General features: G+C 33.6%; 3 protein-coding genes across 9 annotated transcripts; 1 reads left to right on the top strand and 2 right to left on the bottom strand.

Moving 5' to 3' along the window:
* The first annotated feature begins 45 nt into the window (after positions 1-45).
* LOC130711550 (uncharacterized) lies at positions 46-3,404 on the top strand. 2 transcript variants are annotated; one of them, XM_057561222.1, is made up of 9 exons: positions 47-180; positions 352-482; positions 582-669; positions 962-1,044; positions 1,222-1,260; positions 1,886-1,956; positions 2,034-2,148; positions 2,580-2,682; positions 3,118-3,404. In XM_057561222.1, the coding sequence occupies exons 1-8, from the start codon at positions 135-137 to the stop codon at positions 2,652-2,654; spliced, it is 648 nt and encodes a 215-aa protein (XP_057417205.1). In that variant the 5' UTR covers positions 47-134; the 3' UTR covers positions 2,655-2,682; positions 3,118-3,404. The 2 variants fall into 2 exon arrangements, with proteins under 2 accessions (XP_057417207.1, XP_057417205.1); XM_057561224.1 differs by lacking the exon at positions 3,118-3,404 and having other exon boundaries at positions 46-180; positions 2,580-3,030.
* LOC130711549 (uncharacterized) lies at positions 3,364-6,328 on the bottom strand. Its single transcript, XM_057561221.1, has 2 exons — positions 5,585-6,328; positions 3,364-4,176 (listed from the first exon to the last, which is right to left on the bottom strand). The coding sequence occupies exons 1-2, from the start codon at positions 6,191-6,193 to the stop codon at positions 3,814-3,816; spliced, it is 972 nt and encodes a 323-aa protein (XP_057417204.1). The 5' UTR covers positions 6,194-6,328; the 3' UTR covers positions 3,364-3,813.
* Positions 6,329-7,539: 1,211 nt separating this feature from the next.
* Positions 7,540-11,315, bottom strand: LOC130711548 (beta-glucuronosyltransferase GlcAT14B-like). Of its 6 annotated transcripts, none has more exons than XR_009010716.1 (6): positions 10,598-11,315; positions 9,818-9,893; positions 9,567-9,682; positions 8,269-8,882; positions 7,905-8,011; positions 7,540-7,837 (listed from the first exon to the last, which is right to left on the bottom strand). XR_009010716.1 is itself a non-coding variant. In XM_057561220.1 (4 exons), exons 1-4 carry the CDS (start codon positions 11,175-11,177, stop codon positions 8,368-8,370), a joined length of 1,287 nt encoding a protein of 428 aa, XP_057417203.1. In that variant the 5' UTR covers positions 11,178-11,315; the 3' UTR covers positions 7,540-8,367. The 6 variants fall into 6 exon arrangements, 1 of the variants encoding a protein (XP_057417203.1); XR_009010717.1 differs by having other exon boundaries at positions 7,540-7,823; XR_009010713.1 differs by having other exon boundaries at positions 7,905-8,882.
* Between the last annotated feature and the right edge of the window lie 15,131 nt (positions 11,316-26,446).

Below are 26,446 nucleotides of genomic sequence, written 5' to 3'. Positions count from 1 at the left end.
GTCCTTGGGGATATTCCATTGACCTTGAAAGATAACAACTTTGGCATCAGAAAATAGTGGGCATTTCCGTAAAATTCTTTTTCTGCTTCACCCCACATAAAACAAGGACATAGATTTTTTTGAAGCAGAAACAAATGGCGAGCACTTTGTTGTCTGTTCACACCTGTCTTCTCTCACAAAGTGAGTTATTTGCATGTAAATTCGTCTGGGTTTGATTACTCATCAATGTTCTGTGTCAGTTTTAGTCAAAATTTCACTACCCTTTTGAAAAAATGTGGATATTTTGATTAAGATACTGTACTTTGTGATGCTTATGTGGGAAAGTTGGAAAGTTTAATGTATTTGTTTCAGGGAGGGAAAAGATTGGATGCTTGAGTGGTTTCAGGACTTCAATTTGTGGTGGACAAGTTGTGTTCAGTCCAAATTTCTCTGGGAGACAAATAAGTGGAAGCAATGGAAACCGTTTTGTTGTTAACTCATTGGTTAATACTTCATCTTTATGTTGTGTTTTGCATTTATTGTAAGTCTCTTTCATATATATAGTCTCTGTGGATTCTGAATGGGGAATTTTTTGTTGACAGCTTGGATTTGGTAAGAGGGTGAAGACTAAGAGTAGAAGAGAGACTGTGATTCCTGAACCAGATTACAGGATTCCTATTGTGTTACTCGGTGGTTACTGATTCTCTCTTTATTTGTATGTGTCATAGCATATCTTAAACAATCCAAACAAGTAAACAACAAAGCCTGATATATTTTCATTTCACTCCACTCAATTCCATGCCTTTCCATCAATTCTAGCATAGCCTTATTGTATTGAAATTTTGAGGAATGAGATTAGCGAATTCTTTTGACAATCTGCAAGTGTTGTTAACTTGGTCTTTTTCACCTTTTCTTATGTAAGCGGGTTCACAAACATCCACCTAAACTATTATGACTCTTACAATTACAATTGTACTATCAGGTATAGCTGGTGGGTTGGTTTACACAGATAATCTAGTGCCTGCAGTACCTGTTGGTCTTCTTGGATTGCTTCTGTTGTTCCAGGTAATTATTAGTAGAGGAAGGTGTAATTAAGAAAGTTGCAAACTAGCATGATGATCCAAAGTACTTTTTTCATAGCTGCAATAACATCATTTTTTTCTGCTAAACAACATATTGTCCTTTCTGCTCCAATTTCAAAAGCTGACTTTTTCTCTTGTTGTTTGTTTTCTGTTTCCCCAGACGACTAGAGTGAGATTCGTCTTTGATGATGAGGCTCTGGTTTGTTCCCTTACCCCTTCAAGAACTTCTTGATTTATGTGTAGTATTTACTCATCCCCATTTCTTTCCTAAAATCATAAAATTCTGTTTTACCATTGTTGACCAGTGATTTAAAATTTCAGTTCAAATTAACCACAAAAGCCACCACTTATACACTTTCGTAATTTTTTCATATATGTTGCAATTTTTCAGTGTCAATGTGTCATGCCATTACATAACTGAATCCATCAGATTCTTTTTTCTCTGTATCCACAAAGCAAGTGCCCCTGCTGTGCACCTATAGAATTCTTCCCCGTGATTTCTGAGAACAATTATGTTTCAAACATTTATGTTTCTCTGCCTCATTTTCCTTCAAATTGTTCCGCGAGTTTATTATTAAATTTCATCAATTTGATACAAAAGACTAAACTTCGTTACTAGACATACTGAGTTCTAAAATTCTGCAGCTTGACCAATTGTTATTTCTTTAAGTATGGCTTATATTTATATTAAAATCATCATCCAACTTCAGTACATCATCTGCATATTGTTTGTGTATGCATATGTTCATCTAATTGTAGAGTGATTTGTAATCTGTTATCTTTAGTTATTCATATAAGAGTTATACACCAAAGTTGTGGTTTAGGAGGTAAAGGTAGGTGATCAGCTCGAGGAGTCAGGTGAGAATGCTTTTGTGGGAGGAAAAAACCGGTGGAAGTAAGTATCCTATTACATATCCACACTAACTAGAATTTCAAAACAGTTGACAAGAAAACCCGTTTGATATGCTGCAGTTACTCAACATTTGTTAATTGGGAATTCTGGTGGCCAAACTTCCCTATCTTGGTTTACTTCAAGGAGACACAAACAAAGCCCGAGGGACAGATTCATTTCTTCCCAATAATCTTTGTAAGTACTAGCTATCTCAAAAACTTAAGTTGTTAGGTGAACATATCTGAATGAGTTCTATATTATATTTCTGATATGCCCTCCTCTTGCAAGAGTTTGACAGGCTTGAAGCGTGAACAACCCATAAGATCAATTACCTTGTGCTGAAATTCAATATTATTAAAATAATGGGGCAACAAGAATTGAACATAGACCACTTGGTCATAGAGACTTTGTAACCATGTCATGAACTAACTACTTCAAAAGCTTTAGTTGTTAGTTAAAAGATAGATGAATGATTTTATATTATATTTCTAATAGTTTGGAAGCAAAAGTATAGCGAATACACATATAGGAACTAGTTCAGATATTAGATTTCATTCTTACTTGAGTTGCCAACATTAAGCTTTTAACAAGTTCATAGTTTCTTGCTGATATATTTTGGCAAGCAGAATGGAAAGCAGCTTTATGACATCATGGTGGAAAGAGCCGGCCCTTCAAAAAATAGTGGGCCAAGAGAATCCTAAGGTCTGCGCTGTATGGTTAAAACCTCAGGTATACCAAATTTAGTAACGAGATACAGGTTTCTGTTTAATATGCCAATGTTACTAGGCAGTATAGTTTGACAATTGGCAATTGTCTTCCATTCGTGCATCCTGTTTTAACTTACTAGATTGAGCATCAACCTCATTAGGCTGTAAAATTCTAATTTGTATGAGGTCCCTGCTTAGGTCACTAGTTGTGTGACTTATGTTTTCTCCCCTTAATCATTTAGCATAAGAGGGTCTAAGCAAATTTTTGAAGGATAACTGTAAGTCTACTGAAATTCTCCTGATGTGCCACAAGTTACATAGCCCTTGCTTTAATGTTTGACAAATTATCAACAGATAAATTTTCATGTGGTATCGGTGTCTGCAGAATTGGTTATTTGATAAGTTACCCTATAATAGAATGGTTCTAAATTTTCTCAAACGGCTTGTATTTTTGCAGTTGGGTACCTCAAACCAAATAATTCTGGGACCTCCACTTAGAGGCTTCTGAAGTTTCGATTGATGTTGATTTTGTTCATGAGAAGATAACTAAGACTTCCTGTTTCCTTCCAAAGCACTGCTCTCGGTTGTTTTAAGAACCTAGCAATTGAAGCTAAATGAACAATTCAACTATTTCTTTGAGCTTGGCCAGTTATGTTGGCCTTCACAGATGATACAATTCCTTGTATAATTTAGCACTTCATACTGGCTATGACAAATCAAACATGAGCTTTCTTTTCTTTGTAAGTCTGATACAAATATCTTATAAATAGGTTTCAATGTGATCCAAACTCAAGGCGTGCATTAAGAAATGCCTACAATTAAAAGCTTGTATACAAAATCCTAGAAAAAACTGAAAAAGATCTACACAAGAATCATAGTGGAATGCATGTCGAGGAACCTATGTCTTTTCCAACTTCCATACAGAGAAACTTTGGAATGATCATTATCAAGCAGCTTCCTGTTAGTTGTGTCATGTGTGCAGTTGCCAACCCGTCTTAATATGTTCCCATCAGCATCTATGATCAATTCATCTAATTTTTCACCACTCTGAAATTAGGTGAGATGTGGTTTTTGTCAACTGCAATGTGTAGACAGAAACTAGCAATGACTTAGTTTAACTTCTAGGGGCTGCAAAACTGAACCAAATTTATGATCAATCCTTCTTGGTGCAATGTGCATCCGTGCCATGTTGGGTGCAATCATGATAACCCACACTCCGGAGGAAGTCTCGAATCTCTTTTGCACTGCTATTACTGGCTTGTAACAAACGCTCATCTTCTTCATATATGAGATAAGGGGCTTGGCTTCCTTTCCTCGAGAGCAACTTTGATGCTCCTTTAAGAACATGATATTCCCAGCCCTGAACATCTATTTTGAGCAGTAGCACACGCTCTGATTCAGGAATCACTTCGTCAAGAGGAACAGTTCTTACTTGAAAAGCGATCTCTTCATTGGACTTAAATGCCAGCTTTGCACCTGTGGCAGAAACCGCGCTGTTGTCCAGCCTACCAACCAACTGGCAAATTAAAGTTTGAAAAAGAAAAATGACATGATCAGCAATCAAAAGACAAGCAGAAGTTGCATTGCACAATATGTGATTTCATTTTCTTGTTGTTTTATCTTCTCATGTCAGAAACAATAGGGCCTTGGCTTAAGATTACTAACTCTAACTCGTAAAGTTGAAGGCCTCATGTTCTAAACTTCCTCATCATCTTATTTCCAAAAACATAAACTTCCATATGGGACCACGGAGACAGACTTCACAATTATAATCAAAATTAATAATAGAAACAAACTTTTGTTGTAACGTTTCAACAAAAATCAAGTCTTACAACCATAATGTACACCCCTGTGTGCATTATGTTTAAGATGTAATAGAAATTAACTGTCGGCGCTATATTAAACTTTTGAAGATCACACTGCTATCCCAACTTCCCAAGAGATATTGAGACTTACTACATTCATCCAAGCCTATCCAACTAATACAAACCAGCAGACTCTTTAAATACGTATTATAATGGATCATCGGATCTTTGTTCAAAATATTGTAATGCAATTGTCAGGTCTAACCTTCCCTAACAATTTTAATCAGCACTTTGTGGATTTTTTGAGCAGGACATATTAGGAAGTTACTACCATCACCTGAACTTAACACCATATTTAAATCTCCATACCAACCCAACCACCTAAGCTATATCAAGTCTTTCAAAATCTTACATAAATCTTAACACCATATCAAGTTTTCTTAAACGGCTCATTAAGAAAAATTCCCTTATACTTCAGCATAACTTTAAATTGGAAGGTTGTCATCTTTTATATTGGGTAAATGAAACAGGATAATGCAAAAGATAGCTCCTGACTCCTGAGGAAGCTAGTGGCAAAATAATTCCACCATAAACTGAAGAAAGAGACTAGATTGAAACAGCACTATTTGTTTCCTATACTAAAATTAGAACCAACTCCAAGGAGAAGTTGACTATTTATATTTACATATGGCATTTCATGGTCAATCTTCAAAGTAGAGTTAAAATGTAAGATCATCCTTAAATTTTTGGATTTATAATCCTTTAACTATGGTATGTCCAACCAGAAGTTTGGGCTGACACACCAGGGAGCAGTAGAGGCAGATAAACACACTGAAAAAATTCGAGGAAAACAGTTTTCATTTTCAGTTTTCACATGTCCATTCATCATTATCCAGACTTATACTTCACAAAAATCTACAGTTCTGTTCATTATTGCCCCATCAACTGGAATCGTTTCGGAGTTAATTAGATTAGTATCGAACGATACAACGAAGCACTAACAAACCCTTCTTCCACAGTCTCTCATTATAATTCAATAACAAACTCACCACAAACTATAGCAACCAAAATTCAATTCAAACATCGCAAAACCTCAGATACAATAGAGAGAAATCTCACCTTGTGAACAGTAATGTTACCAAGACGATCAGATGCAGCAGCCTCAAAGAGAGTAACCAAATCCGCAACTCTATTAAAGTAAATCCCTTCACAAATCTTCTGCAAATTCTCAAAAACAGGTTCAAACGCTACAACCCGAAACCCCATAGCCGCCGCGGCGAAGCTCGCCATACCCACATTAGCACCCACATCCACCACAAACCCATCTCTCCCCTCACTCTTCGCCTTCTCCAGAACCTCCTGAACAGTGACCGAGATATCAGGCTTCCGAAATGGCTTCCCCTTGAGAATCCTCACGATGTTCTTGTGCGGCTTATCGGGTAGGTTTCCGAAATCGGAAAGCGAGAAGAGAAACGGGTACCGAACGCCTTCGACGACGCTGGCGACGACGGGGTGGGCTTGAGGGGATTTCATGCAATCGAAAGGGGGAATTGCGGTGGAGAAGAGGTGGGTGTTGATGGTGAGGAAGCTAGGGTTAGGGTTTGAGGGGGTTGGGGTGAGGAAGACGAAGAAGAAGATGAGTAAGAGAAGAGTGGAAGTCAAGAGTAAAAATAGAAACTTTGGGGAGAGGAATCTTGTGGGTTTATCTCTTTTCCAGGCATTCGCCATGGAAAAGGACTGTGGGAAGGATCAAAGGTTCTGCTATGGAAGGGGGATTTTCTCGAGAAAGTGACGGAAATTGGTTTCCCGGAAAATTGAGATTTGGATCTGTGGAGTGGTAATGACAGCTTCTGGGAACTAGGATGAGGGGTGATAAGGGAATTAGTTTTCCCACCCCATCCGTTAGAATTGTCACCCCACTAAAATACTCCGAAAGATTAAGTTCTGGAGTGCTCCAGGAGTTAAACTTTCGGATCGTATCAGTTGATTTATTTACTACGCAATTAAATTTGGCACCCTCATTTTTAAAGGACTTTAAAAGTTTATCTTCCAGAGAACTTAATCTTCCGGAGTATTTTAGTGGGGCGACAATTCTAATGGATGGGGTGGGAAATCTAATTCTCGGGTGATAAGTGAAGTGGAGAACTAGATTTGGCACCCCACTCGTTAGAAATGTCACCCCACTTTCGGAAACTTAGTTTCCGAAATATTTCGGAAATAAGGTTTTCAAAGTATTTTTTCACTCAAAAGTGGGGTGTTACATGTATTTTGCACTACAAATCATGAATTAAGTTCGGAATATAAGATTCCGAAATAATTCGGAACCCGAAAATCCGAAAATTGGGAGTGTGAAATCTAAGGGTTGGGGTGCCAAATCCAGCTCTCGTGAAGTGAGGTGAACTTTGAAGAATTTCTTTCACTTTCATAATAATGCTTTATTATTTGATAAATCACAGAGAACAACCATTTTAGTTCCATAATTTATTTTTAAGAGTTTTAATTTAAATATCATTTGCATTTTTTCTAGTTTTGATGTATATAATCACTTGAGAAATATGGGGAATTATTGTTGTTAGGAAGATTTTTCAGAGCGAAAATCAAGTCACAAAATAAATTCTCACGTCCGATTGTTTTAACATTTCAATCATGTCTTATCGAGTTTTATTTTTAAGGATGATATGACTAGCGAATTGTTCTTGCGATTTGTCTCACAACCTCTTGTAACACCTAATGGTGTTGGAGAAATGAAGTTGAATTGAATGTATCTTTAGTTAATCTCAACATAACTTTTGAGGTGGTGCTTTATACATTTCCTTTTATTAGAACGTTAATTCATATCGGCATCTTGAATTCTAAGAGATGAAAGTGGAGGAAGCTATGTTGTCAAATTGAGCCAACATAGGGTTTGACCCCAACAAGTAGACAAACTTAGCCTGAGTTTAAGTGCCTTTTATGCTTTGGAACGATATGGAAGGGTTTTGGCAAAGAAATGTAGGATCTCCCCTACAAAAGAATCCAGTTATTGTCTCTCTCAATAAATTAGGTACACGGAATGTAAAAGAAATTTGAGAGTATAAGATTTATGAATTAAGAGCTTCAATTCAACGTTAATGTAGTTTAATGAAGAAGAGAGGTTAATTTACAAGTAGAAAAGCTAGATTCATAGCCCCCGGGATGTCTGTGTTCATGTAAAGATTGTGATCAAGCTACTGATTGGAAATCTATGATCTAATATACATAAACTTAGGTCATGAGAGATAAAAATATGAGATACTTGTGAGACCCTTTTGGTGAACTACATTTGATTGCTCAGTAGGAAATGGCCTCCTTACATGCTAGTATAATGTAATTCCTTTACCTATTGGCAAGAGTCTACATCAAAGGAAAAAAATTCATATAGAAGTTGGCCTTCAAATCTCGAATTTATGAAGTATATTACCTGAAAAAGAAGGAAAAGAGGGGTATACTCCAGCTACTTGCATAAGATGTTTTGGTGAGTATTTTTCACTGGTTTGTGGCACTTCCAACCTAACAGGTATCCTGTCCCTGTATTACATAACTGAAGATTATTTGCTATAAAGACAGTCCAAAGAGTACAAGAACAACATTGATGACTTGACACAGCCATCCAGTAAAATTTTAATGAATCATGTGAAATAACAAGTGATACATATGGACTCAAAATTCGGGGTCATGTTAAAATTAGTGTAAAAATATAAATCGAGGGCAGCGCGTATCTCCGAAGAAGCTATCCTTTATGTTGTATAATCTGTTATATCATGATTGGTCTCAAAGCAACCAACCTCAGTGTCAACTGGAGGACATAACAACTGTTTGCCTGTTGTAACTGTTAGCTGATGGAAAAACAGCAACGAGCATAGCAGGTTTTGGGAACCTGAGTTTCAAGCACACTGGTTGTTCTTAAAATTTTCAGCTGATAATAAGCCATTGATAAGCCGTTTAAGCCTTTCTGCTCCAGGGCCGGGACTGAGTTCCGTGATGTTCCTTACAAAAGAATACGATTTGGTGATGTTTGGATTTGCTTGAGTGAACCATTTGCCAGGTACGTAACCATGATCATTTCGTCCCAGGATTTCACTGTCAATCTTATCCAAGAGGGGTTCATTCCTGCCGAACTTCCGAGCAAAAGGAGCATTGCTGTCCAGCATTCCCTGATAGTTATCCATTGTGAGATAGTGTGGGTGTTGCTTTGGAGGGTTGTCCCATGATATGAAGTGGAGGTCATGGTTCACAGTAGTGTTACGAAACTCCTCGGCATTGCAGATGACTGTGTGAAAATACCCTTCAGGGGAAGATAGGAAGTTGGCATAATACATCAAGACTACTCTCGGCAAGTTATCCCATCCCCATAACATATATTCAACAAATTGGCGAGAGAGCATCATCCACGCAGAACCTAAACAAAATCAGGTAGCAAAAATTAAAGTCAGATAGATAGCACAGAGCCAAGACTAATGATATTGCAAGTTATGATCTCCAGATCTTGAGTTTTCCAGGTAATAAACAGCTATTGAAAAAGCTTGTTTGATGTCACAGATTCGAGTAAAGTGGGTGATCTCATGAGGTAGTTTAGCTGCAAATGGCTTCTTGTTTAAAAGAACTCAAAATAAGGAAAAAGGAACCAGAATGAGCATGTGCAATTAGACCTAATGTGAGAATGAAATGATTTACGGAGAAGGGATACACAGAGGCTGTTTTAGAATTACCAACCAGTACCCATGACATATGGCATAATGAGTCCAAGAATTATGTGAAAAGAGAAAAGGGAAAAGGTGCTATAATTCTGAGTAATCATACTCAAAACCACTGGATACTGAAGTTAGTCCATAAATTGGATTGGCAACACTATGATTGCTCTCTTTTTACCTTTTTATTATGGCTGTTTGACTTCATTCCAGAACTTTTTTACAGCTATTTGGGTTTTAGAAATATCTTCAATCTATTCAAGGGTTAGATGGCTCATAGACTATTGAAACATTCTACAAGTTTGAAAGAGCAAAATAATTAAGCTGGCGAGAAGAAAAATATTAAAATAGAGATTGAATAAAGCTGAGAGGGCATCAGAAACCAGGTTTCTCACCTGTGAACAGTTTATATGCTGAGGGAACACTTCTTTTCTCTGTCACCCAAAACACATCAGATTTATTGATGCTATAAAGTGCCGGATCAATTATAACAGGCTTGGCTCTCTGATCTCTATTGAAAAAAGAAAACAGTAAAGATTTACTAATCAAGATAAGACACATTTATATTTCATAAAACTGCAGGTTACTTTTGAATTTCAAACAAATCATACAATAAAAAGAAGGGATGAAAGGATCAGCAACATACTCCTTCCATCCAATATCACTGGTGTGCTCAATGAAGTTAAGGTGCCGCGGAACAGATGATAACGTATGCAGCAGATCTGTTGTGCAAAAGAGACATAGTAAATTGAAAGAGTCAGTGGATGATTGTGAAAACAAGACAATATGATTCACATTCCTAATTCTCTTTTATGTTCCAATGAATTAACGGAGTTAACAAGCAACCATCAAAATTCTCATTAGATTTTTTTCTTATATGGTATCCATCCAACACACATGGCAGAGAGGTTACACACTTGCAAACATAAAGTCAACTCAAAGTAAAAAATAAAACTAGTGGACTGGAGTTTCAATGAATTCTATCTGAAACCCAGCATTCCTCCCTCCAAACCTGGCCTACAATACAAGAGCATAATTGGGGGGTTCCTGCTGACAAATGTTGTAATAATAACAACAATTTGGGACCAGATCAGACTAATCCAAATCCAGAAAGTCTCTACATATATCTATAAGCAAAATTAGCAACAAAATGCAGCTGTCAGCTGGCAATAACCTCACTAAGAAACAAGCAAGTCAGCTTCTAACTTTCAACTAATGCATCACAAAACAAAACAGCATTTAAATCACCAAACACCAAATCGGTAACTAGGAAACAGCCAAGCCAATGAATAATCATCCATCCATCCCCATCTCAAATATAACGAATTTTAAATGAATTTCCATAAAAAACACACTAACACTAACCAACAAAAAAATCTACATCGTTATACCCGTCAAGAACAAACATGAGATGAAAAAAGGGTACCATCTTGTGTAACCAATGGATAATCAGAAGCGCTGAGATTGATGAACCAGTCCCAGTTTCCACCTTCCTTGAACAAAACAGCAGCAGCGTGAAGGGTATTGGTGACCATGGTAGGTCCTCTATAGGTAACCAAGTTAGCTTTCACGATCATCCGAACATTACCCAGTTGAGCAAACAGAGGCTCGTTCTTGACAAAGTTAGCAAGGTCCAATCTCTCAAGAGGAGGAGCCTCCAGGTCCAAATGCACAGCGTACTGGTTTCTGGGATGGTAAAGGGCCTTAAGCGTCCTCTTGAGAGTTTCCCCATCACCCATTGAACCGGAGATCAAGTAGGCGATCCTGGGAACAGAGTTGATGGGTGAAGTGGTGGAGGGTTTCAGCTTGGACTCGACGAAGTGCGGTTGGTCTGGGGTGGCGCGTGAGCGGTAGAGGTAGAGCAGGGAGGAGGAATCGGAGGAGACGAAGATTGAAAGGAGGATGAGGATGGTGGAGAGTAGAAGGGAGAAGATTAAGGGGAGGAACCATTTTCGCTTCTTCTGTTGTTGTTGTTGTTGTTGTTGGTGCTTGGTGATGGTTTCCATGGTTGGAGCTGAAGTGATGCAGCAGAGAGTGATGGGAAGAGGGTGAAATGCGCAGTGTGTCACGGTGAGTGGCGGAATGAGAAACGGGAAAGGGGTGGTGTAATGATACCTTGTGAGCACTAATTGAGTGGTATTATGATATTGGTTAACCCCCAACTTAAAACTTGACATTTACAACACCAAAAAATTGTCTTGATGACCATGTATTTTCACAGTAGTCAGCTTTGAGACTAATGTATCTCTATTGTCAAACTAATCTCTTGTTTATGATTAACTCAACCCTTGAGTGATAAGAGTTGACTAATGAGTTTTTTTTCGTAGAATTAGGATGTGATTGTTTTTTATTTTCTATTTCTATAAAATTATACAACATATAATGACATAAATGTTAATAGTTAATTGTAATTAATTCTTTAAAGATATCCATTAATATGATTTCTGACTTATACTAACAAGTAACAACAATACTTAATTCTTTCAAAAAAAAAACAATACTTAATTAGTGGTTTAAAAAAAACAATACTAATTATTAATTAAGAGTTTTTTATTTTTATTTTGTACTTATCATCATTAAAAGATTGATAACTAAATTTAGGATTATGTAAGGAGTCACTGAATTTGGTGTAGGCTTTGATTCCCTCCACTCTTATGATTAGATGGATGATGATATGAACCACAAATGCTGAGTTAGAATAATGTTTAGTTGACATACCAATTCCAACTCCACCTTGTGAGATTAGGTAGAAATGAGAGAGAAATGAATAATATGATTTGTGATGTGACAGGAAATGCAGAGAGATAAAAAAAAAGATGTGGAAATGAGATAAAAGAGAAAATGAGGTGTGCATATATCATTACTCAAATGATAACATTTTCACACACACATATTTCTATTTCTCTTTTTCTTTATTATATCACATATATTATTTACCCATCTTTCTTCATTTTCTCTTATTAATATTTGGGTGTCTAAACCTTTTCTCCAAAGTACTCTGCCAATCATCTTTTGTCATTTTTAATACAAAAATGTGGGTACGTGATATTATTAGTACTTTTGATATATTTATACTACATTTTCTCATTTCAACCCGCTTTTTATTTTTTTATCTTTATTTTTCACATGACATCATTCATCATCTTACTCATGTGCCTTTCTTCTCTTCTCATCTATCTCTAGTTGATGATGTGTTAATGGTATGATGTATCATATAATAAATATATAAACATGTAAAAATGTTAATATGTAAGTATGAATGATATGATATTTCTTTTTTAAATAGTGAATGATATATGTATAAGCATAACCATATGTCCCAAAAAATAACTCAAGTGGTAAAAGCTAGGGATATATGGGTTGAGAGTGAGAGATCCATTGATCAATCCTTAAAAAGTGTAATTTATTTTTCCGATGTAAAAAATAAACATAATTATATATATATAAATATATATATATATATATATATATATATTTGCAAATTTTGATTTGAATTGGATTATATTGGGTTTGAAAATCAAATATGAAATAAAATTTCATTTTTTTTATATTTTTTATTTTAATTGAATTGGATAGAGTATCTCTAAAGTAGTGTGGCGATATAATTTTTTCTATTTTATAGGGGTAAAAATTTACCTTTCATTCTTAAATGGTTGATAATAATTATATTAAACTGGTTTATAGGGAAGGAAAAAAACGCATGTGTCACGGATAATGTTCATATGCGGTGTGGATCCAAATCCAATAAAAGCTAGCAGCGCATAGAGACATGGCCTCTGCGTTAAAGTGAACCAGTGTCGGTGGGGACACGAGCCATGACCCATGAAGGGGGTTGTTGTATTATCAGTGTGGCTCACTCAACCATTTTAATACCCATTCACGTTTTTAGGTAAAGTGCAAGCCTCACCTGCCATATGACTTGTGTGTTTATTTAACTAACTAACCTGATTAATCTTCTTTCAATACCCATCAATGATCTGTTAGATTAAACTATTTATCTAACTATTTTTGCACATAACATTTTACACAACTTGAATCTGTGCAGAGCATTGAACAGTCATGTTTCTTTTTCTATATTTGATCAGGAATTCCTGCGAGTATTATTGTTGTTATGTGATTAATCCTTGGGTTGGACTGATTTTTTTTTTCATTTAACAAAAACAAAACAAATCCGCAAATAAAAAAAATTACAAACATTATACTATCATAAATGAATGAAAATAATACAAATCTCCAACGTCTTCCTACCAGGTCACGATGCCTTCAAATATTTAGTAGGAGGGAACACTCAATTCTGCTAGAACGGGCATTGAATAGCCTCCTATAATAGTAAATAGAACAAACTGTCTATTTTTTTTTGTCTGCTAACAAACTGTCTCTTCAATCTTCATACCACCAAATGGAGTCTCACTTTGCCGTCAGTGCTTGCATACCCAAGAAAGATGCTAACAAGCTTGAGAAGCATTTCAGGATCACAAGCCCAAGGCTAACAAGTTTGGAGGCAGTGTCAAACGAAAGTGATAGTAAGCCCAGTTTTTTAATTCTAGTCGGGCCCAAGAGATCAATGCAAAAAGCCAATATTATGGCTACAAAATTGTGTATGAAGTTGTTTTTAAGCTAACTTCTTACTTGTTGTTGCTTCTAAATACACATTGCAATCTCAACTCTTGAATGAAAAACTTATTGATTAGCACACTATGAGAGCAACGAGAGATTAATCTCATGGTTACCATATGAATACTTTGGTAAAAAAAAAAATACACATTTTAAGTGTGTTGATGTAGTAGTTCAGCACTACGTCATTTAAATGAGTGATTGAAGTTTCAAATCTCAACTTCTATGAATGAAAAAACTCATTGTCTAACTCATATCGCTTAGTGCGTTGACCGTGAAGAAAAAAATTAATCTCACACCTATCGACTATATGAATTACTCTCACCGGCAGGCAGCTTCCCTATCTTGTTAATATATTGATACTAGTATTCGTACCCGTGCCCTGCACGGGTGAAGGGTGAATAATGAAGAAAAATAAAATTTAGGGTGTGTGTGTGTATCTACCCAATGTTGTGCAATGTACGAATAATTTTTTTCATATAATTAAAAAAAAATCACTTAAGAAAAAATGGGTAATAAAACTTTTGAATCATTTTTTAAATTGAAATAAATCAAATGGTTAAGGTTAAGATACTAAAACAATTTTTTTGAAATGATTAAGGTTAAGAAACACTTTTTTGAAATTTTATTAAATTTTATTTTTCTATTAGTTCTAACATTTTTATGTAAATTGTTCCTTTTCGTGTGTGTTTTGTATCCTGAAATTTGAAAATTTAATAAAGAATGAGAATGTCAAGTGAAATATTATGTTTATCTTTTGTTCATTAATATAAAAGGGTCACACCTATTTAATAAATATGAAAGAGATATAGACGTAAAATTTCAACCCACTATTTTTCCCTAACATTCAACCAACACAATCACAAAGAACTCATAAAATAAAAATTGGCAAACACCGAAAAAGAGAAGTACCTGCGGGATTCTTTCTACTCACCGCTCGGTGTCAACATGCTGCACTAATTAAAGGTTTCAATTATGATTAGATGGGAAGTAATCTACATGAACATATTCATTGAAGCAAAAGGGACATGACATATTCAAACAATATTGAAGAACTATTAATATATCATTGCCTTCAGATAAAAACCTTTTAGTTTTTTTGCAAACTGAACAATCTATCCCTTTCTATCAATTGTTAACAGCTCATAATCTAATGCATGACTGCTAGATACATGACAATTATCAGCTCCAATATAAATATATAGTAAAATAGATATCAATATATAGTAAAATAGACTATTGGTAGTTAAGGTTTTTGCCCTCTTGCAAAATTGTGTGGTATATGCCTTACTTGTGCGATAAGAATCATAAGATATATATACCTTTTGTAAGACCCAGGATTTTAGAATTAAAATAAATTAATTAATTTTCACCTCATGCATAGGATTCTGTGTAAGCGTGAGAGGAACTTGACTTATGTTTGATGTTTGGATTAGTATTATGAGAAAGAAAGTTCAGGGAATGACTAAGAATAGTTCTATAGTCGCTATAGGTTATAGTAGGAGTCTTATTCACTTCCGCCTTAGGGCAAGAACGTTAGTAAATGACTAATCTGCTCTTAAAGCACTGTAGAAACGATATTCAAAAATATTCAGAGGAATATAAGAATTTCTCTTATTCCTTTCCTTGACAAGTGTTTCGACACGAAACCCTGGACTGTACGAACGACCGATTTCAATTCTCGGAAGTTTGCTGAAACTGAATCCCTGATAGCTCAAGAACCTTAAAGTAAACTGTCGATGAAGACTTTTTCTATTCGGAGCTTCAAATGAAGATTCCACACCCATGCACCCATTTCTTTCGATGTTTTCGACCTTTCTTCAGAAGGAAGTTTTCTCTTCCGACATCAACTGCAAAAAGTAACTTTTCGGGTTAAATCGATTAACACCGTTAGTGAATCGTTTGCTCAAATTCCAAGAAACCTGGTTCGAGTTCTGGAATTCTGTCGTCGGATTCTATCTTATAATTCACCGAAGAATGCACAGGAAAAATCGGAATCGCGAAATTTTCATTTCCCTGCGTTTTCCATCTCCTATAAATAGCATAAAAAACTCAAAATCCTCACCATTTTCACCACCAAGGCCGCGAGCTCAAGAGGAAGGAGGGAGAGGAAGATTTTCGTCGTTTCTTGCCTGATCGTCGCACTGACAGTTGCTATACGTAGGCCTCGAGGTACTGATGATTTTCCTTACCTCTGATCGTAAATTCTGTCGCTTTTCTCTATATCTTTCTGTGCTCAAAGTTTCGAACTTTTTGTAAAAGTGTCCAAATAACTTGATTTCTCTGTCTAAACTTATTCCCTGCATGCCCAAGAACATGAATATCCAATTGTTTTCCGCTGAATCTCGCCAAATCTCCGCAGAGATCAAATTCTGTAGAAATACCCATTTTTATGAGAAAGCCTTGCTTTTTGGTTCGAAAACTCTCGACTGAGCTTAGCGCCAGTAGGATTAGTTGTTATAAATTTCATTAGGATCAAGCTTATCAAATTTATTTTTCGAAATTCCGATTTTGAGTTTCTGAGCTAAAAATCTTGACCAAAATACCCCTGTTCTAGTTTTCGATCCGATAATTTTTCTGAGAGTTTCCCTGGCCTAGATATCGCCTAAGAATACCTAGGAATTGATTTAGATCGAAGAAAAAGTTCGGAAGCTCTATTTTCTAAAGTGGCCGAAACCTGTTTGTTAGGGTACTGTGTCCAAAAATAATTTTTGGGTCTCTATGACCTGAGCCATTGCGTAGCTCTTTCAATTGTCAAAATTTTGGCGTTGGTTTCGTGTCATTTCGAGTTATGTAGCTCGAGTTATGCTCGTTTTAGCGAACGAAGTCTCCGTTGTCCATTTGTGCCTAAATGTGAACTCTGAAGCTTTAAAAGCTTTCTTTCCGGTTTCGATTAGTGTTATTAGATAGTGTTGTTTCTAGTAGGGCTTGTGTTGACGATTGTGTTTCCTTGTTCTAGGTTCGCAATTTCCATGCACAACTTCTACTCACGAAGGTAAGGGTAACTCGGTTTTATAGCGTCTTTGAGTCTTGCATGCTTTTATCGCACTGTCTGCGTTTGAGATGGAGATGTTTATATTGATTGGCATTGGATTATGATTATTATGCTGAACTGGGAAAATGTTTTCTGGAGGCTTCGGCCGAGTGAACTTATTGAGACGTGTGTCTCCGTTTTCTAAGAGGCTTCGGCCGTTTACTGGTTTCTGTCATTGAGCTGAGTTAGTATGAATTTTGATGAGACGTATGTTTGTTGATAATATGAATAACATGTGATTATGTTGATTTGATTATTGAATTTGAGATTGTTGTTTGAGTGACCACTGAGTTGGATGAGATGTTTTGGTTTGCTTGAAGTGGCGATGAGGTGAGTTTGTCCCACGGGATTGTCCCGTCTTTCGAGGCGTTATAAAGTGGCAATGAGGTGGATTTGTCCCACGCGATTGTCCCGTCTTTTGAGACATTAAAGTGGCGATGAGATGGGTTTGTCCCACGGGATTGTCCCGTCTTTTCGAGACGTTATAAAGTGGCGATGAGGTGGGTTTGTCCCGCGCGATTGTCCCGTCTTTTGAGACGTTAAAGTGGCGATGAGGTGGGTTTGTCCCACGGGATTGTCCCGTCTTTTCGAGACGTTATAAAGTGGCGATGAGGTGGGTTTGTCCCGCGCGATTGTCCCGTCTTTTGAGACGTTAAAGTGGTGATGAGGTGGGTTTGTCCCACGGAATTGTCCCGTCTTTTGAGACGTTATAAAGTGGCGATGAGGTGGGTTTGTCCCGCGTGATTGTCCCGTCCTTTGAGACGATAAAGTGGCGATGAGGTGGGTTTGTCCCACGTGATTGTCCTGTCTTGCGAGACGTTATTGTTTGATTGATATTGTTGAGGTTATTGATATCCGAGTTGATTATATTGTTGGTTCTATTGATATCTGGGTTGGTTTAAATTGTTGTTTTGACGATATCTGATTTGATTTATATTGTGGGTTTTGTTGATATATGAGTTGATTTGTATTGTTGGTTTTGTTGAAATTTGATCTACATCTATATTGTTGAAGTTATTGTTATCTGAATTTATCTATGCTGTTAAGTTATTGATTCCTGAGTTAACTTAGGTTGTTAAGTTGTTGATATCTGTTTTAAAACCATATCGTTTGATTCTGTTAAATATATGATTTGATTTCATGATCGATATGATGAGTTGTCATCTAATTTGAGTTAAGTTGCTAGTTTATTTACCATGCTAAGTAAACAAATTTGAATAGCATGCTTTTCTCTTTTATATGTGGTAGTTGTATGGAGTTAACCCTTTCTATTTGCTACTTGTTGTTTGGGTGCTTAACGCTATTAGGCGATGGAGAGCCTTCCGACAATGCTTAGCCATGCTGAGATGGAGGAGGGATAGTAACCGGCGGAGCAAGGATGGAAGAAGTTGTATAGTTTCCTCTTAGTAGTTTATGCTTTGAGTCTTCTTCGTTATCTGAAAACCCTGCTACTAAAACCCTGTTTTCGCCACTGTTTAAGTGTGCGTACTTATTTTGGAAACTTGCTTATGATATTGTAAGATACTATTATTATATGTCGGGAACGGGTTGTTTAATTAAGACTATGTTATGTATTCAACTATGTTTAGTTGTTTTGAAAAGAAAAAAAATATATCGTGTTTTCTTAGGATTACGAAATAGTCCTTAGACTTTGTTAGGTTACTAATGTAACTCCTCAGTTGAGAAATTGGGGCGTTACACCTTTCATCCATGGGTACACATGAAACAGTGATATCACATTTGCCCCAATAGCATACCCTCAATGTTGGGACTTGCAAGATATTTTGCAGCAAATCATATGCAGTGCAAACCTAAGAAGCTGGGCACATGAGCATTAACATAAGAATCATAAGATATAAGGGCACATGATGAAGGAGTCACAAAGAAAAGTGTTTACCAACATGCACTAAAAACCAGATACCAATAGCATAATACAACCAAAGTCAGTAATCAAGTAGAGAAACATAAAAACAATATGAATGTATGGTACTATGAGTAGATAAACCAAAAATAGAGACTAAAAGGAGAAGCACATAGAAATAGGCTAATATCTTTTGATTATGAATTGTTACCGAGAAAAAACACTGGTATCTAAAGTATAAATTAGATTACAAAACACTTATAGATGTCATTTTCTCAGTTCATGAATCTTAAAATAGATTGTGAAGCACACATGAATAAAATCTCTCAACCCTTACACCAGAAAACAATTGTAAAGTTTGTAAATATACCTATGATGAGCTATCAATACCATGTCAATACTACATATATCTGATGGATTATCAAAGGAAGGTAGCGTCCATATACCTTGCAGCAAAGGAACTTGTTGCCTTTTGAAAGACAAATATCTGATATGAGGTCTGTCATGGTTGGGAGGAAGAAGGGGGAAGTAGAGAAAGTTGTGTGAGAATTTTTTAGATGGAGAAAGTGAATTCTGAAGTGTGTGATAATGGTTTTTAATAATGAAGGTTTTTTTTTTAAATTATTTTAAATTTTGAATTTTGAATTTGCCTCTTTTTTTATGAGTTGAAGATGGATGAATATAAGACCAAGTGCATTGTTAACCTCAAATACTTCTTCTTGATTAAATCTAAACTAATCCACAAATTCAGAGTTAGTTAAAAAATCTAAATTCAATTACGATTTTTTCAAGTTTTTGAATTCATAAATTTTGAATTTTAAAATTTTGAAAAAAAGAATAGGATTAATGTATAATTAAAATTTCATATTGATTATTTGTTGAATTTTGATTGATTGACACGTGTCCATTAAAGATGAAGCTCTATATAATTGACACGTAGGATTCTGATGAGTCTTAAACTATATAGTACTAGTATGTATACTCGTGTCTATGCACGGGGGACATGTTTCCAAGTATATAATAATTTGTTTTTAATATATAGAATTATTAATTTTGTATGAATGAACAAAAAATCTAAATATAATTTATTGTATTTTTAATTTGTTTATGATATAATAAAACAATAATTTGTATGATTTTTTTTATCCTTTTATTTTCGTTTTTCATATCACCAAATACGATGATAGAAAATATGGATTACATATTAAATTTACCTGTGTCGTTGCACCGGGGCATATTTCCGAACATATTAAAAACTGTTTTTAATATATGGATTAATTTTTTTATATAAATGAAAATAAATATAAAATAAATTGTATATTTGATTAATGTGTTTATGATGTAAGAATATAGTAAATTACATGATTTTCGTTTTTTTATTTCGTTTTTCCTATCTCTAAATAATTATACACAATTTAGAACATATGGAAAATGTGATAGAAAAAATGGATCACATTAAATTACAATATTTTTGCACTGTATAATTTTGATTTCATAATCCCTAAATAAATACGGACATTTAAAAAATATATAAAGAATGCAACAGATAGCTCATTCGGAGCATTTGAAACGGAGGCTTTGAAATGGGGATATGCGTAAAAAGATGGAGAAGCTTTCATGTAATTTGGGAATTGCTCTCTCTCCCTCTCTCTCTCTCTCTCCCCCCCCCCCTCTCTCACTCGACCCATTAAATTAAAATAAAATTTTCTTTTTTGTTATTTTTAATTAGAAATATTTTAATGTAAACGTTCTTGCCCGTCGGATCCTATTTTCAAAATCAATTTGTAATGCTTCTGTATATCTACTCCTTAAAATATTTAAAAAGTCTAGAAAAAGTATAAAAAATTATATTAAAACATTTTCTATTAGTTTCAACTTGAAGATATTTTCATGCAAAATGTTCCTAATCATATCAACTTTTTACTATGTAACCTAAACACCAATAAATATAGAATATATATTTTCAATCCTCGTGTTCCTATATATTTATATATATATTTACTTCTTAAAATTTAATTTTGATTATTTTTAACTTGGAAATATTTTAATGTAAATGTCCTTCCCTGTGAGATCCTCATTTTCACAATCACATTGCAACGCTTCTGTATATCTACTCTTAAAATTACTTAAAAAGTCTGAAAAAAGAACTAAAATGATAACAAAACAATATTTCTATTAGTTTCAACTTGAAAGTATTTTAATGAAAAATGTTCCTCCCCGTATGAGCTTTTTAATATGTAACTTAAACATAAAAAATTTAAACTATACATCTTCATTTATTCCAATTCTCGTCAAAATTTCCTTATATCATATACCTTTACAGTTATGAAAAAATTCTAAAATTACACTTTTTTTTTCAACTTTAAAATAGTTTAATATAAGTGTTCTTCCCCGTGAGATCTATATTTTCACAATCAAATTAAAATGGTTTTTTATATCTACTCTTAAAATTATTTAGAAGTATGGAAAAAGTACTAAAATTTTATTAGAACATTTTCTATTAGTTTCAATTTAAAGTATTTTCATGCAAAATGTTCCTCATGTAAGAGTTTTTTACTATATAATTAATAAGTATATACTAAATATGTTTATTCTTCTCTAATTCCACGTGAGAGTCATATATTCACAATCAAATTATAGTGTTTATATATATCTACTCCTAAATTAATTAAAATTTTGGGAAAAGGACAAAATTAAATTAAACCATATTTTCTATTAATTCCAACTTCAAAGTATTTTCATGTAAAAATTTCCTACGCGTATGAGCTATTTAATATGTAATTTAAACATAAATAAATAAAAGTTACATATAATACATTTAACTTTAAACTTATGAAAAAAAACTAAAATTATATCAAAGTGTATTGTTTGTTATTTTCAAATTGAAAATATTTTAATATAAATTTTCTTCCGCGTGGAATCTCTATTTTCACAATAAAACTAAAATGGTTATGTATATCCACTTTTAAAATTAATTAAAGTTTGGAAATATTACTAAAATTATATTCAAATATGTTCTATTAGTTTCAACTTGAAAGTATTTTCATGCAAAATGTTCCTCATGTAGAAGCTTTTTACTATATAATAAATAAATATAGAGTAAATATGTTTATTTTTCTCTCATTTCTCGTGAGAGCCCTATAATCACAATCAAATTATAATGCTTATGTATATCTACTCTTAAATTATTTAAAAAACGTATGAAAGTTACTAAAATTATATTAAAACATTTTATATTCTCAAAAACTTGATAGTATTTTCATGCAAAATGTTCTTCATGTAGGAGCTTTTTATTATATAATTAATAAATATAGACTAAATATGTTTATTCTACTCTAATTTCCCGTGAGAGCCATATATTCACAATCAAATTATAATGCTTTTGTATAACTACTCTTAAATTATTTTAAAAGGAATGAAAAATTACTAAAATTATATTAAAAAATTCTCTATTAGTTTCATCTTGAAAGTATTTTCATGCAAATTGTTCCTCATGTAGGAGTTTTTTACTATATAATTAATAAATATATACTAAATATGTTTATTCTTCTCTAATTTCCTGTGGGAGCCCTATATTCACAATCAAATTATAATGATTTTGTAAATCTACTGTTATGTTATTTAAAAAGTTTGGGAAAAGTATTAAAATTAAATTAAAACTATTTTCTATTAATTTCAACTTGAAACTATTTTCATGTAAAATGTTCATCCCTGTATGAGCTTTAAGTAGCTTACACAAATAAATATAGACCATATTATTTGTTAATTTATTCCACTCCCCCGTGTGACAAATTTTTAATATCAAAATTTTATATTTTTATATATATTTACTTCTAAACTTATTAAAAAAAATTATAATATTGATAAAAAAAATTATTTTAATTCAGAAATATTTTAGTGTTAATGTTCTTCTCCGTGAGATCCCTAATTTGACAATCAGATTGCAATGCTTTTGTATTTAAAAAGTAACATTAAAAAATATTTTCTATTTCTTTATATATGATTCGAATAGAACTATTTTCAAAGTAATATGAAAGTACCGAGTAACAACATAAATTAATCTTGCTAATAGGAGTTAATTTATCAAGAAAAAAAATCTTTTAGTACTCGTGGAAGCTCTAGTTTTACCTTCTAATTTATGTTCCTTTTAATATATTTCCTTCTAAAACTATTTTAATTCTTTTGAAAATAGTAATGAATAATTATAACAATTCTTTACGATATATATAATTTTTATCCTAAAAACACTTTATGATAAAATAAATTTGTGGAATCTCTCTTCAATACTTCTCTCTAATTTCTATTTCCAATTTTAGGTTTTATTGTTACATTTGAATATTAACTATAAAATTATATATGATTCGAATAGAACAATTTTCAAAGTAATGTACGTGGAAGTACCAAGCAACAATATAAAGCAGCATATGTGAAACTTGGAAGTACCAACCACCTCTAGCATGAGAAAAAAGTAAGAGCCTTAACCTTGTCCCGAAAAGCCATATAATTTTAATTAACTTTTCAATACAAACTAAGAAAATAAAATCTTGATAATCAAATCTTATGTCTAATATGCATATTTTGTCTTTAGTGTCAGAAATCCTCAAGCTTCGATGTGTTTATCCCAAGACTTTCCTTCCATATTCTGTAAAAAAATGTAGTGAGAAATTAGACTTTTTTACATTACTAGTGCAAGTTTCAAATAAATTTACCAAACTAGTGCAACTTTTGATTTAATTACAAGAATAGTGTGGCGATATCTTTTTTTTTTTAATTTTTTTTTATGAAATCGTCACTAGCAGTGGCGACACCAAAATATTTTTTTTTGACTTTGTTTATTAGTGACGGAAAATTGTCCGTCACAAACTCCGTCGCTAAAAATTTTGTGACGGATGTATGTACATTTCAAATTCCGTCGCTAAATTCTTTTTCATTATTCACTAAGATTTTGAGACGAAATATATTTCGTCGCAAAAGGAATTCCGTCGCTAGAAATGTTGTGACGGATGCTATCTTTCTTCACATTCCGTCACTAATACCTTTTATATTAAATATTAGGATTTTGTGACGGATACGATTCCGTCACAAACAAAGAAAGTAAAAAAAAAATATAAACCGGATGTCGCCACTGTGAGTGACGATTTCAATAAAAAAATTAAAAAAAAAGAGAGATATCGCCACTTCAAGTGGCGATTTACACTATGTTGGTAATTAAATGAAAAGTTGCACTAGTTTGGTAAAAAAAATTTAAAACTACACTAACCTTGTAAAAAAGTCGAGAAATTATAGCATAGTCAATCGCTCAAAATGTAAAAAATTTAAAAACTACAGGGGTTCAAATATGTTCTCATCAGAAGCTAATTCCAATAATTAATGATCATAATCAGGAAAGAAACCCACCATAATCAAGTTAGAAACCCACCACTACATCACAATGCTTAGTTATGTCACGTTACTGACAGAGTATGTCTCATTCCTTTTTAGATTCTAATAAGCTTGTTGATGCATTCTTACCTTGCACTTGAATATTCCTCATAGACTTCTCTTGTGAAATGAAAGTTAGGAAGTTGGAATTAAACCACCATATAAAAGTTCAAAGTTTTCAAGATGCTCCACAATGAATGGGTTTAACAGGTTAATTCTTCCTAATTTCATCTGAACCATCTTAAAATTCTTAATAGTTCCTGAACGAAAACCATAAGGAGCTATTGTTAGTGAGAAAATGGGCAAGAATAAAATTGAACAAAGAGATAATGTCAATCTTCTTTTAGAGTGCATCAATGGTGAAGAACTATAGAAATTTAGAAGAGTAACTATGTTGGATAATGAATGAGTGAGCAAACTAATGAAATACAATACATACACGCTCACAAACCTGTTCCTGAAGTTCTGATTCTGCATTATTTAGCACCCTACATCATCATTAGATAAAGGAGAACAACATAATAGCTTTCAGAGTTTCAACAACCATACTACAAACACAATACAAACACGCTCACAAATGATTAAAAGGCGCATGACAAAATTTAAGAACTCACACAGGAGAGAAACAGAGTTGTGAAAATCATGTGGCTGAACCAATCCTCTTCAATTCCTGTCAAGAAAAATAAAAAAAATGTCAAAAAATAAATAAAATACCGATGAACCCTAATTTCCATGAAGTGTGAAGGCTCAACTCGATTTTGGTTCTCTTCAAGAACCAAGCATGAAATGGGCCGAGATATAGAAAAAGAAGAAGGTTGCACACAAAAGGAGAAAATGTATAGCAGGGCAAACAATTATAAGAGAAAAAAAACAATGCAGAGAAGAAAAACTGAAAAAGTGAAGCAATAGAGAAGAACACATACGTTTTTATAATTTCAAATGATTCAGTCATCTGATTTTAAAGCATTCAAGTTATTGGATGATAGTAGAGGTTGTTATAAATTAAGTAGGTAGAAAAATGAAGTTTGAAATTTTAAATTAATAATAATTGCAGGTTTATGAAAGGTATTGAGGAAGCTATTGACTATTGAGTGAGAAAGAGATAAGAAACAACTTTCAGTCTTGGTAACCACCCAAATAGTTTAAATGTGCATTTGAATTAGAGATAACTATAAATTGTTAATATGCATTGTGAGTTACTATAAGAACACGTGATATAATAAAAGACAACAATTAAAGATACCAATGAAAGAAATTAGCAATTTTAATACGTTCAAAAAAAATTAGCAATTTTAATTTGAGATTTTATGATTGGTCAAAAATATATCCATAGAGTTAGGGATGGCAACGGGTAGGATCGGGTACGGGTTTTACAATTACCAAACCCAAACCCAAATCACAGAACCCAAATCCAAACCCAAACACAAACAGTACTTATGGGTGATAAAATGAAATCCATGCCCAAATTCATTGGGTTTCGGATTTACCCGAAACCCAAACCCAAACCCATTAGTTACGTAAAATAGCAACCCGATCCAGAACCTACTTTCATATAAAAAAAAGTGAAATTCATAGAAAGAAAAAAAAACAAATACTATTCATCATCCTCATCTATCACCAAAGTGAGACAACAATAGTTTAGAGTTTACTTTCTCAAACATACAAAAGTATAATTAATCATCAAACACTAAGAACAAAGTTTATAAATATATATATATATATATATGAGGGGTTTTTTTTTTTAATTTTATGTTTCGGGTATCTTTGGGTTCGGGTTTGGGCGGGTATGGGCACGAATTTAACTATTACCAAATCCAAACCCATAAATGACTACAATAACGGGTAAAACCCAAACCCAAACCCAAATCCAGTCAACTCAGATTTTGCCCGTCAAATCGGATCGGGTTCGGGCGGATACCCATGGGTTTGGGCAAAATTGCCATCCCTACATAGAGTAAGTATTAAAGAGCACTAACCATGTTATCTCTAATTGGCTATTTATGTGGTTGAAATAATCATAGTTAAACATATTTTTTAAATTTTATAAGCTGCAAAAAATGTGATTGGTTACTGAGTTTTTAGTGGGAAGAAAGTTTGAATTGATAATTAATGTTAGATATTTTATAGATTAAAAAAAAATCAAAAATAAAATTAATTAGATGACTTATTACACACTTACCCTTCAATAAAATTGCAAATATCAAATGAACCATTCCAAAGTTTTCAAAAGTGGAATTAAAATTTTCTTTTTGAATTATTTTATTCTTGGAAAAATGCTTGAAACCTATCTTAGTAATTGCCAAGTGTCAAAACTAACCATCTTTTAGGTTCTCTTTTATATACTA

The sequence above is a fragment of the Lotus japonicus genome, chromosome 4 (genome assembly GCF_012489685.1).
Source record: "Lotus japonicus ecotype B-129 chromosome 4, LjGifu_v1.2".
NCBI classification, from domain to species: Eukaryota; Viridiplantae; Streptophyta; class Magnoliopsida; order Fabales; family Fabaceae; genus Lotus; species Lotus japonicus.
Note: the sequence above shows the minus strand (reverse complement) of the source record. Positions and strands in the feature narration are given on the sequence as shown.